Source organism: Pezoporus flaviventris, unplaced genomic scaffold (genome assembly GCF_033815535.1).
Source record: "Pezoporus flaviventris isolate CSIRO_AGI_PZ_B2104156 unplaced genomic scaffold, CSIRO_AGI_Pfla_v1 ptg000002l, whole genome shotgun sequence".
NCBI lineage: Eukaryota > Metazoa > Chordata > Aves > Psittaciformes > Psittacidae > Pezoporus > Pezoporus flaviventris.
The window spans coordinates 21,212,411-21,231,449 of record NW_026892550.1 but is presented as its reverse complement, the minus strand read 5'-3'; the positions used below and the strand labels follow the sequence as shown (position 1 = coordinate 21,231,449).

The window sequence follows — 19,039 nt, the reverse complement described above, 5'->3', positions numbered from 1 at the left end:
CTAACCAATTTTATTGTAACCTTTGTAAGCTGATCTACAGACAGTCATGCCGGTCCTGTTCCCTTCAATGCTGTGTACTAGGTCATAGTTACAGCATGCTTCTGTTGTCTTAACTTCTTTTTCTTTTTCACACTCCACACCCCATGTCTTGCCAAACAATACCTAGAAAGCAGCGTTGCTGCTATGTTTCAAAGTGACTTCCCCTCAAAAAGTTCATGATTATTAAGTCTCTTTATTACACTCTAAATTTTTCCCTGTCTAGCAAGGGAGGGTGCAAAGTGAAGATGCTAAACAGAAAAGCATTGCTAAAGACTTCAAAACTTTCAGATTACACAATTTCATAAACAGATTCTGTAAGAAAAACTCAGTTATCCAAAAGATTATTATTTTCCCTTATTTTTGTTTTGCTTTCACTGACAACAAAGCAAAATAATATAACACTTCCTGATGTTATATTTTCTACATCTCACAGTTCAATTACCATAGAAATTCAAAATGAAGCATTGATTAGCTTCCAGAACTTCTGGTATATTAATTTTAGTGACTACCTTATGAAGAGTATTAGATATCAGAAATTATATTTTGGATTGTAGCATTTTAGATTACTGTATACAGAAGTAACAATTATCCATGTGGTTAAGTCTCTGTATTTCTAATTACCTTTCTGTGCCTGCACCGCTTCATCATCTGATTCCTTTGGAACAAAGATCTCTTTTATAGCAATTAAATCAGTTTTCACAGTCTCCAACTGCTCTCCATCAAGTGTTGCTAAATATGACTGAATCTGTAAATGAAAGGACATTTGGAAGAAAAAGTAAGCATTCCCCAACAAAACAGAGCATTTCTTAAGTGATAATTTGGAGCCTGATACCAAAACAGGCTAGGAAACAGAAACTTCCACTATGCTCAAACCTTCCACTGTAGACACATTTTTAGTTCTCATCAACAAGATTTGTTGAGTATCACAAAAACTACACCAGCCTTGCAAGATCATCAGGTCTCTACATTCTCACAGAACATTAGTTTTGAACTATAAATCTATGGTGTAACTGCAAACTGCAATAAGCACTTGGGGATTGCTTGGATGAAGACAGCAAGCAAAAACAGCACAGACAGAGTTCATGGTTAGCCTGAGCAGTCACAGGAAGAGCTGGAAAAAGAAAACTGTCTTGCCTCCTTCAAAATGCAACCAAAATTATTGACAGTCTACCAGTTCTGAAGAACGTATTGACAGGTCTTTGCATGTCTCAGGGACCTGCAAGTTCCTGCATATCTAATAGGTATGCATGCCTAAGAGGGATGGAAAGAGATTCTTTGAATCGCTGTATGTTTGCACTACAGTTACATGGTGTTAATCCCATGATCACAGTCTCTGCCGAGGGAAGCCAACAGAAATGCCTTCTCCCCTTTGATACAGAATGTTACTTTTGGGTTTGTTTCAAGGGTTGTTTTTTTTTAGACCTTGCTTAACAGATGCGCAGACTGGCTCAGGAGAGAGATTGGAGGAAGCTATTTTCTTACATTAACTTCTTACTGCCCCTTCATGTGTCCAGCTCATATGCTCAGGGTTAAATGCAAGGTAAAGCTGGAAGACCTGATTCAGACTGTGAAGGACTTTTTGGCCCCTCCCTATAACATCACCCATTTTATAGGGTTCATTGGGAACTTTTTTTAATGGAAACTTTTCAAATAAAAGCTTAAAAATATTTTTAAATCCCTGCTATTAGAAACACATAGGACATTAGCAGTGCCTTCAGTCCCTTGCACTCCTCCTGTGGCTTTTGGGCTGTCAGTATAGGTCTCACGCTTACAGTACTGTATTTTGTGCATGTGTGCATGATTTTTGGAATATTTATCAGGGAATTGGACTTGTGTAGTAGGTCTGCAATTCCTGCTTGACACAAAAACCAAATGACTTCAACATCTGAAAACATCTACATAATGTCACAAGCTGACAAATACACACTAAATATGATCCTAACAAAAATAACTTTAAGTTAGGAAGCTGTTTGAGTTAATCTTGGCGTTAAACTTTAGATGTATTTAGACTGATTTCCTGAAGCCAAGGACTGGCCTGTGGGACCAATCCAACTTTCTTTGAAGTTGATGGAAAACTTACTGCTTATTTCACATGCAGCTGCAGAGTAAAACTAATGTGAAGATCTGTTTTTTCCCAACCATTTTGATTTATGCTGTCTGCATACTGTACCTGAGCTTCACTGTCATTTGACAGGATTTCCAGAGCTTCAAGATGAGACAAACCTTGAAATTCATCAAAGAGTAGTCCATAATGGGCTGTTCTTTCAACTGTAACTTGCTGGGCCCTCCTCTGTTTCTCCTTTTCTTTAGCTTCGCGCAACAGCTGCAAAAATACACATAATTTCTGTTGCTTTATGGGTAGTGCTGTAGGTATGACAGGTTTTATTTCTGGTTCTGCACGTCTAAAGTAATAAAATTTGGGACTACATCACACATGCAGAGGTGAAATTTTAGAGCTGAAATATCTAACTTCTTTTTTGATTAACTTCTCTAATAAAATATTTCTAAATGTGGTTTTCCCAGTGGTAATTGCTAATCATCAAATAATCTTGCTTATGTCCTCAAAAGCAATATCAGCTACAAATACGAATACCTACTTGCATAAATAATGCACCTACAAAAATACTTCCTATAAAATATTTTTAGCTGATACTAAAGTCAGTTTTATGTGACAGCAGGACTAACAAAAGAGATTGGCCTAGGAAGGGATGACTTTTACCAAAGGGGGATGTTTTAGAGTGGTCTTCTTATACACTGCTATTAGTGTATAGGAAGGATAGACTACTGTACAGAAGAGGATCTCCTATTCCTTCTAGTCCCAGTAAGAAATGGCCTCTTGTACGAATTTGCTACAGTAAAGCTGGTAAATACATCTGAACTGCATCTTAAATCACATGTAGGCCTCTGAATGCAGGTAAACTCTTTCCACTTACACTAGTCCACAATCCAGAATTTCTAAGATATTGTCTTCAGTTATCAATTTGTTACAAAAGATGTATGATGGCAGATTTTTCACTCTCCACCTTCAAAAGATCACTCACAAAGTTTTATGTACAAATCACTCAGAAGGAAGCACTGTGTTATGCTACCCATGAGAACTGATTCATGTCACTTTCTGCCTCAGATTTTATGTGTGAATTAATACACATTGTTTAGGAAGGCATCCTTAAAAGCTCATTTTAACCCTGTAGGCCTTAACAGGAGTTAACTTGCTTTTGGCCTGCTACAATAGTATTAGTCTGTCCACACTCAGAATGATAAACACTAAAGATGAAACATCTCATTAAAAGAAAAATATCTTACTCCTCCCTACAAGGAAGTAAACATGTAGTAAAATTACAGGTTTTTTCAATGTCTATTGATTTCCACAGCCTCTCTCCTCTCAGTGTCTGGAGAACTAAAATAATTTTGTACTGACAGCACTTATGCTTCTATTCTGTTTTTATCATGTCCTTCATCTTTCAAACATATGAGTCACACCTGTGTAAGGGTACTATTAGTTTAGATGAACATTAAGATATAACTTCACAGCTTTAATTCATAACGAAACATATGTCATATTCCAGTATTACTCATTTCCAAGGACAGTACTATACCGATTTTTATGCTGGAAGATCTCTCTCTAGAGCTGATACAAAAACATGAACAATTTGTTTCTGTCTCCAGAGAGTAATGATTTATCACCACACATACTATCTTATTAAAATCTGCTATTGCACATGTTATTATGCAGAAAAGACGATTTTACATTATCTGTTGTGATTTTGTGAAGAAAACTAAAGTGAAGCAAATATAAAGCACAATATTTATTTCCATAAGCTTAGCCAGTATCTACTGCAATAAATAAAGCCTCTCCCTGAGGCATCTAAAATTACGGAAGAAGAATTGACAGAGCTGCATTTAAATAAATCCAACCTGAGAAAGAGAAACTGTTCTTGCCATCAGTGTTTTGGTTCTCTTAAATCCAGGATCGCTTTCTGCAAGGACATTCATGGTTGTCTTCCCAATGAATTCCAAAGCATCTAAGCCTCCAGATAAAACACTTTTCCCCTGTACAAAATAACACAATATGGTTATTTTCTTTCCACTTTATGCTAATATGAACTGTAAGAGTATTGTTTTTGCCAACACTGTTTTTGAACATTCAGGTCCATAGATTTTCTATGTTTTAACTAGTAGATACTAGAGTGATGAGGCACTCAGAGTGAAGTGGATATGCACTAATAAAGGAATTGCACTTTGTAAAACATGCTCAATAGGGAGTTAGTCTTCTATGCTTTTTTAGCCAATGCTTAAAGTCTCTTAAAATTTCAAGGGAAACACCATATGGGAAAGATCAGAGGAAAACATTTGCTGTGATAATGTGTGCAAAAACACTGGGGAAGAAAATGACACAAAAATTGATTTGGAAACAGTATGGTACAAGATTTTGCAAAAGCTGCAACACAGAAAATCAGAAAAGGATGAAGTGCAACACACAGAAAAAGTATGGAGAGTGTAAAAGGGAAGAACCATGGACGAAAGATTTTGCCTCACTGAGTCTGCAATCAGACCACCTTCGGTGAAGACTAATATGAATCAAGACACTAGAGAAAGAGGTGAAGGTAAGGGCCAGGGACTAACAGTAGAGTTTAGTAAAAGCCTTAATATAAGCAAATAGAGTATTTTCGTATTTGATCTGCCTTCAGAAATGATAACAAATCTCCTGGTAACTCTCTGGAAAGACTTAACTGTAAAAGAAAACCAGATGATGATACCACAACTACAAAAATAATATATAAAGGACTAGAAAAATCTGACATAGTTTAGGAGAAGACCATATTTTTCACTGAGACTTCTTCTGTACTTTCAGTAGTTTCTACTTTGGTGACAAAGTAGTAACTTAATTGTTCTGAATGTTTTTTTTTATTATTATTTGATTCTGTTATTTTGCCATGGAAGAGACTCTAAACAGACTTACAACACAACTGCTTTTACAAAGACCTACAACTTAACCAATGTGATCTACAGTGAAGTTGCACCTAAAAATGATGCAGAATAACTAGAACAGAGAGGCCAGCTAAAATGACTCACTGTGTTCTGAACAGCATTAGTGATAGCTGACAACATGCCACGAGATCCAGACGAAGGAGAAGAAGGAATATTCTCAGAAAAGCTTTGGTCCAGAGTATCTTCTGCTTCTAACAAAAGGAAAAGAGCAAGCATACAGCATACTTTCAACTCTACAAGTCATAAATTACAGTAAACTAGATCCTGTGGTCAAAACACTAAAATTCTGTAAATTGCACTAATTTGGCAATGTCAAAGAGTTTTGTCAAAATTCAGTGAACTTGAACTTACGTGTAATTGGCATTTCAGCTGCAGGAGACTCTGCTGTTTCTGAAGATGCTGAACTTGTATTATGAATTCCTAGGGTAGATCCTGCTTTTTCCTTTACTGCTGTTATCCCATGACCTGCAGCAAAAGCATATTTTAGATTATATTATTTGAAAATGTTTTACTAACAGTGCCTAGTATTTTTATACCCCATGAATGATGACAATCAGAGTAACTATTAAACTTACCCCATTACTTAATTTTTTAATAGGTTAATAATTCACTTGTTCTTCTGACTAGAAATGATAAAGCTGAAATATCCTACAGATGACACTTGATCTGAAATGCAAAACTTGTTTCAGTGACACATGTAAGTTTAGTTCTCTGCTTTTCAAAATGCTAAATATTCTACTGCAAGCAGTTTAAACAGAAATTGTTGGTCCTCCTAATGACATAGTTTTGGCCTAATTTAGTTTTCAGAACTCTGGAACAATTAAGCTACAATTAATGGTCTGTGGATGACTGCAGGGCTGAGGTAAGGAATCTTCAGTTTGCTGCAGAGGTGTTATGTTAGTTGTTTTCAGAATACTGACCCAGGTCCTCAAAGTTATTTCAGGATTTAAGCTCCTCAGTTGCTCACTTGAAGTCAAGTTCCAAAGTATCTCACCTCAAAGCTGCTACTTTAATATACTTCGTAAACTGCTGGTGTCAGATGACAGATAGAATTATTGTTCCAGTGGCAGCTGATCTCCCACAGAGATTTTACCTGACCCTTACCTAACATAGCGACTCCCTAAGTCTCTGTTCTATTAAAATGGTCTAGTTTAATGTACAGAATATATATTATTAGGGTTTCTATCTGAATATATCTGAATAGTTTTGATAGAACAGGATTGCTTTGCTGCTTGTCTATACAGAGTTAATTTACACTAGCAGATCCCCCAGACTGGTAGTATTCCACTATAGGATAGGATGGATTGCCTGTAGCCAGCAGTTGCAAAAGGAGGCAATAACTTCCTAACCTGCATCAGATGTAGTTGAAAAATGCTGCCCTTAAAGAAAGACTACCCTCAAATTGCCTCTGGGTATGTCTACAAGTATGTTCCTGATATGCTTCTCCCATTACAAATGATCCAGCTAGTACAACTTCCTTAGTTGTAAGTTTCTGCACATCAGCTGAGATGCAAGAAGTAAACAACCAACCAAGTGAGCAAAATTTCTTTCCAACACAAAATGAAATGGCTTCAGCTACCCTGTGTGATTCTTTCTTGCTCAGTACACTATTACTGCATCACACATAAAGCTTATCACTTCTAGCAGCAGGGCAGTAACTATCTGCCTAAATACTTGTAAGAAGTATTAATGACAATTTCATACTTCTTTGCTTTGTTACCTTCAGCTGAATTGTTAATAGAGAAATGATTTCAGAAAAGACATTAAGGCAGATGCTTATGCAGATACCTGGACATCTAAGGCACAAAGTCAAGCACAGCAATTAATTAAATGTTGTCCATACTTTCCCATAATTGGGGGCACTTTCTGTTAGGAAAGTTCAAAGCATTTTTCTGAGTTATATTAACTACAGCAAAATAAGCTATCATTTGCCAGTGCTCTGCAGTGTTCTAATAAACATACACATAAACATACAAATATGCTTTTGAACATCTGATCAAAGAAAAATGCAGCAAAACGATTTGAAATGGAGTAGGAGGAAGGAAAGCTCAGGTTTATGATTATATGATTTCCAGATGGATTGCACATCAGGTGATCTGTGAATTCAGTATTAAATATACTCTAGAAAACATATGTGAAGCAACACTACTGAAATATCACATACAAGAAAACTGGGGTATCTGGAGGTAAATACAAAAACCAAAGAAGATGTCCCCTAAGGAACACACAAGCAGAAACAAGTAATTTTCTGTACAGCAGAAATGGGGTCCTGATGTTTTACAGTGAAACAGAAAGACTAGGCAGGTGAATACTTTTACCTGTTTAAAGAAAATATGACCTTTGTCTACATATCTCATGTCTGACAAAATGTAGCAGTCTGTTCAATTGTACAGGACATACCAGGTCATGTACCACAGGGATTTAACTCTTTGCTGGATAACTTCTGGCCTTTTGCAAAATATGTTCCAATGCAGATACTGGAGAGCAGAGTACTACTTTATCTAATCCCAATCTTCTGCACATTTTAATTGGTTAAAGAAAAATATTAGTATGAATAGATTGAGCCATTTATTTACTCTACATATTCTTGAGACTCAAATAATTATTAATTGTGCTTTTAAACTCATGTAATAGATGCTCCATACCACATTCCTTTCCATTTCTCTTGCTCACAACTTTTTAAATGAGCAAAAAAGTTCTATTCTTTCCATTGACTTAATTTTTCTTGAGGTCTTGACCTGCTAATAAAATACTATTGTCCTGTAATTATACAGAAAAAATAACTATGAACATTAAGCATAAATTTGTTTTTAACTGTGTATGAAAGTTATGGATTTTCAGATTAATTTCCCTTTTTTTTTCCTGTACCTAAAAATGTTTTATTTTTTTTTAATATTCTGTAATTTGGTTCTCATAGTTCTGCAGACAATCTCATACTTTCAAGAAAAGGAGGCACACAGCTGCTGTATTGATATTTACAGACTTACAATAGGTAGCATTTTCAGGGCTGTGGTTACATGCACTAGAATCATAATGATAATGATAAGAAAATACCTCAGGTCAACTAGGACTAGTTTTGCTGGAGTAAGCCGGATGGCACATATGTTTGATAACAACAACAAAACTGGATGAGATCAGAAGACCACAACTGAAGCATATCAGCAGTGTTAGATACACGTACATGCACAAACACAGCAGAAGCTCATGTTGCTTTAGAAATTAAAATTATTATTTGTAATTTTAAAAGGCACAGAAATAAAAGAGATTATGGGAGATGAGGCTACATTTTAGAGAAGAAAGCGCACTGGTTTTGTTACACTGGGTGACACAACAGAGCTGATATTGTAGATTTAGGAACACCTCCAACACCTCCATTTACTCATTAGTGGCAGCAGGGACAGAAGAGCTATGCAGTGGATATTACCTGCATACTTTTTGAAGAAAGCATGCCTTTTTCCCTGTGTTGCTGCTTTTTCTTGCCTACATGATTTCTTTTCCTTCTATTGGCTGGTGATTTCAGCAGAATGATGTTGTTCACCTTGCTGGTTGGAATCTTTCACTTGAAAGGGAAGGTTTTACAAGCAGTGCCTAAACATGTGGCCTGCCTTTGAGTTTGCCTGATCTGCCCAAGGCCAGATTACAGCACTCACAAATGCTTTAGTCAGATACATCCTACTTTAGGCTCTTTTATCTTCCACCTTCCAGCTTAGTAGCTTTGGATTCCCTGCAGAGCTGAAAGAGGCCAACAGACACCTTGGAGGCAGTTCCGCATGTCTGAAATCTAAACCATTCTCGGAAGGAATTGCTGTCCCTTGTCAATCCAGTACTCCCAGGCTATTGGACGCCCTGCTTCTATGGTAGAGATGGAGAAGAAGACTTTGAGATTTTGTCCCTGGCTACCACACAGTCTTCACAAGCTGTCTTGCACCACAAGGGCACTTCTGATGAGCAAGTGATCAAACTTCAGTCAAGTAATATGAATGAAGCTTCAGCTGGTTTGAGCTAAAGATGAAGATTGAGGCCTTAAATTAGCATCTGACACTGAGAAACCGATGAACGTGAAAGATGGCTGGAGGGGGGAGTCACTCCACCATATGAAGCATACATACGTGGAAAAGCCAGCTGTGTTCTAGTTTTGTACACTAAAAAGTGGGACACCATTATGCTCACTTTGAGGCTACCCTATTGGTAGTATTGGAGTATTCACTCCAAGGCTTTGCTTTAGAAAAATTCTTTTCCTTGTAGTTAAAACAAAACCAAAGACTAGATTCTGATTATTCATATGTTATCCAGTCTGTAAATCAGGAGTAACTCCAATTCAGCTAGTAAACAAGACTAGTTTCAGATCTCCTTAATGCAGTGGTAAACGTTTTAATAATAGCAATAGACTATTGTATATAATTGTACTATTGCTACAAGTATACATGCTGTTTTAAAAAATGGAAGTGACAAGCTTCAAGTACAGAGTGAGAATACATTATTCCTCACTTTTTTTATCACCTGGGGATAAAAGGTTTGCTGTTAAAGCTAAGATGACCTAATGGCTTCTTGGTGCTGGTGCTTGGTGCTGTTCCTCCCATTTTCCATTTTTATCCCTTCTGCTTGCCCTGGCACTTATCTAGTGAGTTATTTCAATGAACTGAAGAGGCAGAAAATGGATTTTTCTTTCCTCTAGAGTTATTCTTATGTCAGTTTAGCTTCCTGACTGGATTACCAGGAGCTCAGAGAAGCACGAATGATGGCACAGGAAAGAGGAAGAAATATGCCAGGAAAAGAAGTGCAGGACTGCACATTTCAGTGGCTGCTACCCATTAGATTGGCTTAGCTGTAATGGTAACCCACTGTTAGAGCAGAGTTTTATCAACACTCTTACTAAAAGACTGGATGGTGTAATTGCCGATTTACTAAAAGATTCAGTTTAAAAGAAAAAGAGTAAAATGGTAATGGTAAGTACAAGAACTTGTGTCTCCAGATCGTAGTGACGCTGTTTCTCCCGTCTCATCATCCCAGCAACTATTTCAGTGGATCTACTCTACTGTGGTTCCACAAGGAGGGAAACCAGACTTCTTGTACCTTTTAAAAACAAAAGAAAACTTCACCTCATTAATGAGACAGATTCAATAACTTTCTTAGTGTGACATCTAGTGTTAGACACTAAGCATGGTTCAGGCAGTGACTACCACTAATTCAAAGGCATTACAGATTCTGTTGTGTAGGGGAGTATCACATCTGCCTTGTGGCTGGGACCTTGATCCAAGTAATGTCAAAATCAGTTCAAAGACAACAAATCTTTTCTTTAGAATCCAAAACCATCTCCAGAACAATCATTGGCTGTATGTGCAGTTAGCTAAAGAGAAATAAGATACAAATTATACGGAAACTAACTTATTATTAGAAACTAAAATCAGCTATGCTAAACAAAGTACAGCCATGCAGTAAAAATGCTAATCTTTTTGGGAACAATAAATCAGGCTTTGAAGAATAATGAAATGACATAATGACACCTTCCATTAAAGCAACCTGGTCTAGTGAGAGGTGTCCCTGCCCATAGCAGGGGGGCTGTAACTACATGAGCTTAAGGTCCTTTCCAATCCAAACCATTCCGTGATGATTCTATGAAACCAAAATCCTTTAAACAACCATTTCAGGCCAGTCCTAAACAGAAAGGAATGTAAGAAAGAAATTTTTTACAGTAAGAATGATCACTGGAACAACCTCCCCAGAAACATGGTAGATTTGCCACTGCTGGATGTTTTCAAGATGTGACTGGACAAGATGCTAGATAATCTCATCTAGGCACCCTTTCCCACAAAAGCCTGGACTAGATGATCATAGAATCAGAACGGTCAGAGTTAGAAAGGACCTTAAGACCATTTAGTTCCAGCCCCCTGCCATGGGCAGGGACACCTCACACTAAACCACGTCACCCAAGGCTCTGTCCAACCTGGCCTTGAACACTGCCAGGGATGGAGCACTCACAACTTCCCTGGGCAACCCATGCCAGTGCCTCACCACCCTTACAGTAAAGAACTTCCTCCTTATATCCAATCTAAACTTCCCCTGTTTAAGTTTTAACCTGTTACCCCTTGTCAATCAAGTCAATGATCTTTCAAGGTCCCTTCCAACCTAGGCTGTTCTATGATACTATTTATTAGAAGCTGAATGTATTTGCTTAGGCCTTTAAGATGTTATCTAGTCTACCTCAAACTGTTTCTGCTATTTTGACAAGAGTACAATTTTGAAGAAAAATATAAGGAACAGTAAGTATTTGTCATACTTAACCAGGCAAGCAGCTCTGTTGTACAAAGATAATAACAGAGCAACAGAAAAATCACATACTGAAGGTGTTGCTGATAAGCCTAATTCCAAGAAAGCAGCTTTATTTATGTCATTTATTACACTGACAACATTTTAAGCAACATTAAAATGGACTGGATTGTAGCAAACTTATTTTCTGAAGAAGAATAGGAGATGAAGTGTTGTTTGAACTGCTCAGATATTAAATAGAATAACTTGAATGGGAAAAATAAATATTTAATAATAAGAAGAAAGCTTATAGAAATTCAAAATAGCTTTTTTTTTTCCCTCTCTCTGTCTCTCACTAGGAATTATCATACTGAAGCAGATACATGGTATATGCCATTCCACATCCTGTCTATGACAGTGACAGACAGATACTTCACAGGATCAAGCATGAATTTCCATAACAAGCAACGAGGAAATAAGCCCTCTATATCAGGAATATAAACTATTACCTGCTGCATTGATTTTCTGCAACAAATCTGAGATTATCTATGTGGTCTCTCAAGTTACCTTGGAACAGGGAATAATGTACATTTGATTTCTGCTTAATTCGAAGTCTATTTCATTTAATAAACTGACAGAGAAAACATAGATCCAAAATTATTAGATAGTAATATCTGAACTCAACCCTACCCTGATCCCAGGATCAGAAAGTTTAGGTTGTAGATTCCAGGAAATGGGAACAGAAAACTGAGTAAGTGCTGCTTCACATACATCTGAGTTTAGGCTCTTTCCCAGTTGCTCTTGGCCACTGGCAGAAGCTAGATAACACATGGGGTCTTCAGTGTGACACAGTGCAACCATTCTCATGTAAAATCAAAACGATTTTTAAATTTTCTTTCTCCTTTTCTGCATGTTTCAGATGCTGCTTTGCCAAGGCAACCTGACCTGTTCCAACTGTGCTCATTGAATAATTCTAAATATATATATACAATATATATATTCAAAATAGTCACCATTGCATGACCTTATCAAGTCAGGCTGCCTAGACAACAAACTTTTTCACATATTTGCACTCTGTGAAGATGGTTATGACGCAAATACAGTCAGATGGTATGTTAACATTTGTCTCCCAAAGCTCTTCCAACACCATTTATTGTTTTCAGGCAAGCTCAGGTCATTTGGGCAAAAAAATATCTATGGCCATACTGTCCACAGAAAACGTATGCACTATGTGACATTAAACTTATTGCTCAGTGAGGCCGAGACTTCAAAGCAACAGAAGACTGTAACGCAGATTGCTGCTGCAAGCCTGCAAGCATAGTTACTGTTTCGTAACAAATAATCTTATTACTCACAAACAATATTAGAATGGCCATTTGATGAAATACTATTTATTGCAAAAGCTAAACAGAATATAAATATGGCTATCTCACAGGCAGAAACTGAATGACCTGAAAAAGCTCTGTTCTGAGTAAACTACTGCTGCAACTATAAAAATAAACTGAATAATTCATCAGCATTACAATTCCAACTGCTCAACAGTAAAATTACTTTTATGCATATAAATTTTCTTCTTTAGTTATTTCCGCTAAGCCAGATTCTTTTCAGAATGCTGTTATTAGATAGTCTGAGGATGCAAGAGAGGCAAGGCTCGTGGATATCTGTGAAAGCAGTACCTTTTATTAGACCTACTGATAGTGCTAGAAAAAAGGTGGGTAAAATTTTCAACACAAGGATCCTTCTTCACATTTGAAAGAGAAGTGCTAGCTTTAAGGTTAAATACAAGTTGAGAACACTCATGCAGTTCCACAGCTAGCTAAGTTGTCCTTGTCCCCATCGGCATGCTCTCCGTGTTCCTATCATTCCCCATTCAGTAGCATTTGGGTCACCAAATGGTAAACCAGATGAGGGAATTTACAACTGATCCAGCTGAAGATCCAGCTCTTACTTCATCTGTACTTTTCAAAAATCAGTCTCATAAACCAGCTCCCCACATCACTACATGAACACTACTGTTCGCATACGAGAAGGAAGAAATACATTGCTGGGGCAAGACAGGCCTGCTCCTTTCAGCAGTAACCATCACTTATGCCAATTTAAAGACATCTTAGAAGCTCATTCTGCATTTAGATACATTCATCTGTTGGATTGTCTGAAAGAAAAGATAGCTAGGAACTCTTGAGTGTGAGCATTACTGAAAAAAAACACAAGAGAGGGGAAGCTCCCTCCTTCTCCCAGAAAGACAGAGGAATAATTTATTGCCCATGGAACAGAGGAGAATAAGGAGAATTATTTACCCTTATATGGGATTATAAAAACAGTATCTCTGTTGAATCTGTCACTTTTAGTAATTAGCAATTCATTTTAATTACTAGCTTCATCTTTTAAAAGTGTTTTGTGGATCCTTTATGAGAACTGGTTAGTTAACAGCTTAGTAGCTTTTTTGTAAGGAATGATTTCCCACTGGTAACTAGGTATTTGCATGCTTCACTTTTTGTCTGTGAGTTTCAATGTGTAATGATCAAGTTCTATCAAAAGTCTTTGCAAGGACATACTAAACAGACATACTATTGGAAATGACAGTATAGGGAGAGGGAGTATAGGGTCCATGTTTCAGCACATTGTTCTGCTCTCTGAAGTCTGGTATGATGGCTTAACAGTTTCACTGGGTGTCACTGAAAGCTGGAATGATTTATGAGAGGCAAATTCATATTGTAGAGATAGAAGTCATGGTGTATAAACCACTAACAGCTACATGCTTGAATCTGACTTAGAGTGCTTTGTTTCAAAAACTATAAGCCTTTGGCTGATAGTAACTGCATCAATTTATGTGTCCTTTCTGTGAAGAAGCTACAGTGAGGTCATCCACTAACTTTACAAACAACCCTAGTAACTTTTCCATAATCTGACACCAAGAAATATTTATGCTGTTGACAGTTTAGGAAGGTCCTTCTTCCCACTGAAAAAAAATAAAAAATAAAAAATGAAATGACGCTTGCCAAGCATATCAGGACAAAACTGTCTATGAATCTTGAAAATACAACAGTAATGTGTCTAACAACATATTAAGATTATAATTTATTTCCATGAACTTTACTGATTGAACACTTACCCACTGTGGCAGAAGCTGATGACAGGAGAGACTTTCCCCAGGTACCCCAAGCTCCCCATCTACTTGCTTTAGATGAAGAGTCTGTGGCCTATAAGAACAGAAATATTACTCCACTGTCTAAAGCTCATGTTTCCCAAAGACAGGAGAAAACACAAATAACCTGTCAGGTAACAAAGTCCAGCATCTAATAAGTGATGATAGATTGGGTATTATGTGGAGTTCAAGCTTCTGTGCACAAGAAAGCAGAATAGGAAGCTTAGCTCACATAACCTGTTCTTAAAAGCACCTAAAACACCAGAGATGTCTTTACAGACATCTTACTATTTCGTCAGGTACCTGATTCTATAAAGCCATATAAGTTTATTAGAGCTAGTATTAGGGAGAAGCAGGAACCCATCTCCTTCCTTGAGTTCTACCAGCAGCTAGAGTTAAAGGCTTCTCTGCCTGAGTCTCCTCAGAGGGGTAAGACAGTAGATGTGCACCTGGAACTCCCAACAACTGAGTTCCTGCCCATGTTTTACATTAATGTGTGGCATTAAGTGGTTACCAGTATTCCATATTTAAATCATATTAAGAAACTGTTGTTTCAAAAAAGTCTCCAGTAATGTATTATCCCTACACAACCAATTCAAAACCAAAAGCTGAAGTATGCCAAGGTAGCTCTGCATGGTGCAGCATACAGCATCCACCAGTGATCTCCCCCTATGAAAGGGGGATCATTGGTGGAAGGGCTAAAAGTTGTCCAGTTTGTGGATTCCTGAAAAATTTTCAGTGGAGACGAGAATATCTTCAGCTATGTCACAGGCATTGGATTTGGATGCTGTATAGACCGTAAAAAAGCCTTGGTTTTGTTTTTTGTTTGTTTGTTTGTTTTCTTTTATTTCATTATTAGAATTTGGGGGGGGGGGTATTTCTTTTATTTAATTTTTATTTCTTTTATTTATTATTAAGCAGTTACTCATAGGGCTCCTGAAGATCTGTGGACCATAGATCAAAACCTACTGGCCTAGAACAAATCAAAAACCACTGGCCATTTCACCAAGCCTTGTAAATCATACACGGTTTTCGTAAAGTCAGTGACTTGAAAATTAGCACACACAAGATTCAGTGCTTCACATGCAGCTTAAATTCTGTCCTCTTCTAGGTTCATTCTCTGAACTGAATGAAGTAGATTTGTACAGAAAACCACATAACAAAATCATGGTAGTATTATTTCTATACAAAATCAGTTATATTCTTGGTATAGTTTTATTGCAAACAAGCAAGAAAGACCAAATTAATATCATTCTGGCAAAGAGAAATTCAACTATTCATAATTTCCATGCAGGTTTTTTGTATGTAACTCCTTAGGCTTTTGCGAAAAACAGTATGCGCACTGTACAACATTCTGTCCTTACAAAGCTGGGAGGGGAGTGCTTTTATGGAAGAAAAAGGCATTACTTACTGGACTGCTTTGTTCATTCAGTGTTTCTTCAGATTCAGGTTCTGCATCAAGGCTCACGGTATCACTGCATTCAGCTGGCACGTCTTCAGTTGCCTCTTCATTGGAAGGCAGACTTTCATTTAATTTTTCAGTCAAAGGGTTTTCATTAATAAATATTTCTCCTTCCTGTCTATTACTGGCACTCTGAGCAGCCTGTCCACGTTCATCTTGTGAAGACTCATGCAAGATCTCAGCTTCCACAAGGTGTGGTACTGACTCATGAGGCAACACCTCCTTGCTGGGCATTTCCATTACTTCAGGTTTTTCTTCAGCTGGGATGCCATCACATATGTCTTCAGACATTTTCAATTCTGAATACAGAAAATAAATTACATCTTTTAGGCTCCACAAACATTTGAATGACTATAAAATATGCAGCATTTACAAGCTATTGCTGAAAAAAACCCCACTGTTACAAGCTATTGCTGAGAAAACCCTGTGGCACATACAGCACTATTCATCTTGCAGGATCTCACTCAAATATGAAGAGCAGCATCACTGTTCTCCAAAATACACTTTGGTGAAGGAGAAAGGATGCTCATTTATCTGGAGGAGTCAAAGGTAAGAGCTTCCACATGGTTAATTCCTATGTTCTCTGTTAGATGTTACCTATTACCTGTGAAAGGCCACTGGTGAACAGGATAATCTGAACTGCAATAGCCAAGAACCTCTTGCTCTCCTTGTCATCATTTCCACATAAACATGCTCCTATAGCCTACTAACTGATGGAGAGGAGGATGACAAACACAGTGGTGATACTTATGTGTTGGAGAAAGGGCATAATTTGAGAACATGACAGGCCGTCGTCCCTGCAGCCATTTTGCAGATAGGAAGCATTCGTTGCTTACACTGTTTCGACATCGCCTGTCTCAAAGGCTTACTGTTTGGGGAGTGCAATGCTTCTCACCTGCTCCTAAAGTTCCATCTGTGTGATTAAACTTCAGTTTTGAATCCAAGGTAAGCTTGCACGAGGTACAGTTATTGATTTTTATTTTTTTCGGGTACGTTACAAATCAGTTTTCTCTTATTTACTCCTTATCTTCCAATGTAACTTATTTTTTCTAAGTATTTTCCACCACTGTGCAGGCAGCAGCCTGAGGATTCAGGAAAGGGAAAAAAATGGCCATTGAGCAGCTGATTAAGGAGTGGCACTGATAGAATCCAAAAGGGTTACTCTACAGTGATTACTAACACTTACTTGTTGGCATCAACAGCATGCCTGCCACTGTGAGGACAGCCCTTGACAAAGAGTTGTTACTGCTAGCTCTTGCCTATATGCTGAGTTGCACAGCATAGAATAAACTCACACAACACTCTCTGTAGGTGTTGTCTTTTCATGGACTCCCAGATTAAATATGGTTCAAAGCTTCGTACTTTTAGGAAGGCCTGAGGGTCTAAGAGAAACCGAGGAACAGGAAAAAAGAAAGGTAAAAAGCAACGTATGACTGGGATTTAAGAGAAATCTGCCCTTAGCTGTATTTTATTAGTCTATAGAATCATGTACATCTGTGGCTTTAGCAGCCTGTTTGTCTAGCTGATGTAGATCATCTGTTTGAACAGGTCCAAGAATAGCACTTAGGATCAGTGAACAACAAACATAAAAAAACAAACAGGCACTTAGTACCACTCATATTACTTTAGCTTACACTGTAACTTAATTACCTTTAGAAAACACCAATTTACAAGACAGAACCTTTGCATCTGCCACAAGTATTTGCAGTTTTCCATTACAAATATAGCAAATACCATAAAATGCTTTAGCGTGGGTAAATATGGCCATTGTTTTAACAGTACTCACTGTGTGATGGGCAACATCACCTAAAGAAAGGTTTTGTGTTTGTAAAACAAATTTCACCGTCAGATAAGAGAATCCTTTTCCGAAACTTGTAGCATCAGTACACACGTGCATCACAATTTTTACAGGGATTGGATCGGAATAAAACAATGCCCAGCACTAGTACAACTTTTAAAAGATCACATACACCGTGCAGGACTGAGTCATCTTTGGGGAGCCACTCAGGCCAAGGGTCCTGCAGCTGTCTGCTAAACCTTCCTTATGGGAGCAAAGCGCCTAACAGCAAACTCCCGCATCTGTCAGGAAACACGCGCCGTGCCTGGCCCGGGAGTAAGGCGCCACTCAAGATGTCATCCGTGAGGCTATTCTGATCTAAACCAACCCGGACAACTCCTTACCAAGGGGAATGACTCTACAGATAGCTCATGAGGGAGATGCCGAGGCCAGCTCCGGAGCGGGCTCCAGGCGAGCACCCCGCCCGCAGCCGCCTTGCAGCGGCACCTGCCGACCCGCCGCCCGAGGAGCTCAATTCCGCTTCGGAACAAGACCCGGACCCAACGGGCGCCGGCAGGCGCGACTCAACGCCTCCGTGAGGAACACCTTTCCCTGGCTGTTAGCTCCGCGCTCCCCTGCCGCTCGACGCCCGCCGCCACTTCTCCTCCTGTGGGACGCTGCGGGAGCGCCGCTGAGGCGATGCCCCTAGGTCGCCCTCCCACCGCGCCTAGGGCAGAGCAGGAGCAGCCGCTCCCTCAACCCGCAGCGGCCACGGCTTCCCCTTTCCTATTGTTTAACTTCTCCTTTCGAGATCCCCTCTGGGGCAGTTACTAGTGAGGAGCCCGCAGCCAGTTTCAAAAGCGGCAGGAAAAGAAGAAACCGCCGTGCTCCTTACCGCTCAGCAGTGCCCGGCCGGCGCACCCCAGGCTCCTTTCCCTTCCCCGCCCCGCCACGTCGGCAGCAGCGGGAGGAGGAGGCAGAGCAGGCCGGGCAGCCGGCTGGGCCGCGGGGAGGAGTGGAGAGGGCGGGCTGTCTACTTCGGCTTGTTTCTCTCCCCGAGACGGCCGCCTGTTGCGAAGGGGTTGTACCCTGCCGCTGCCCGGCCGCCTACCAGGCTCCGGGCTGCTGGCCGGGGTGGCAGCACTGACCGGCCGCCCTTATTGCCCCCCCCCCCCCGGCTCCCTGTGGGACACGGGCGTCACGCTGCTGGGGGTCACGGGCCCGCGGTGGGGACCCGCCGGAAGCGGCGGGCGCGGGGGAAGCAGGGCTGAGTCCTCTGAGAAGCGAAAAGGGGTGGGCGCTGGTGTGGTAACGTTCGCACTGAGGCGTTTTAAGTATTAATGAGTCACGGAGCTGGCGTTTTCTGTGCTAGAAAGTTTAG

General features: G+C 39.3%; 1 protein-coding gene across 2 annotated transcripts in view; it reads right to left on the bottom strand.

Annotated features, from left to right (window-relative positions):
* The window catches only part of FAM114A1 (family with sequence similarity 114 member A1), a 34,388-nt gene extending 16,616 nt beyond the window's left edge, over window positions 1–17,772 (bottom strand). For both annotated transcript variants that reach the window (XM_061470994.1, XM_061471004.1), the window contains exons 1-8: window positions 17,668–17,772; window positions 15,831–16,180; window positions 14,387–14,474; window positions 5,380–5,493; window positions 5,113–5,219; window positions 3,955–4,089; window positions 2,210–2,362; window positions 661–784 (exon numbers count right to left, since the gene is read on the bottom strand). In XM_061470994.1, the coding sequence (XP_061326978.1) occupies window positions 661–784; window positions 2,210–2,362; window positions 3,955–4,089; window positions 5,113–5,219; window positions 5,380–5,493; window positions 14,387–14,474; window positions 15,831–16,172 (1,063 nt within the window). In that variant the 5' untranslated portion in view covers window positions 16,173–16,180; window positions 17,668–17,772. The remainder of the gene's footprint in view (window positions 1–660; window positions 785–2,209; window positions 2,363–3,954; window positions 4,090–5,112; window positions 5,220–5,379; window positions 5,494–14,386; window positions 14,475–15,830; window positions 16,181–17,667) is intronic.
* Window positions 17,773–19,039: the final 1,267 nt, after the last annotated feature.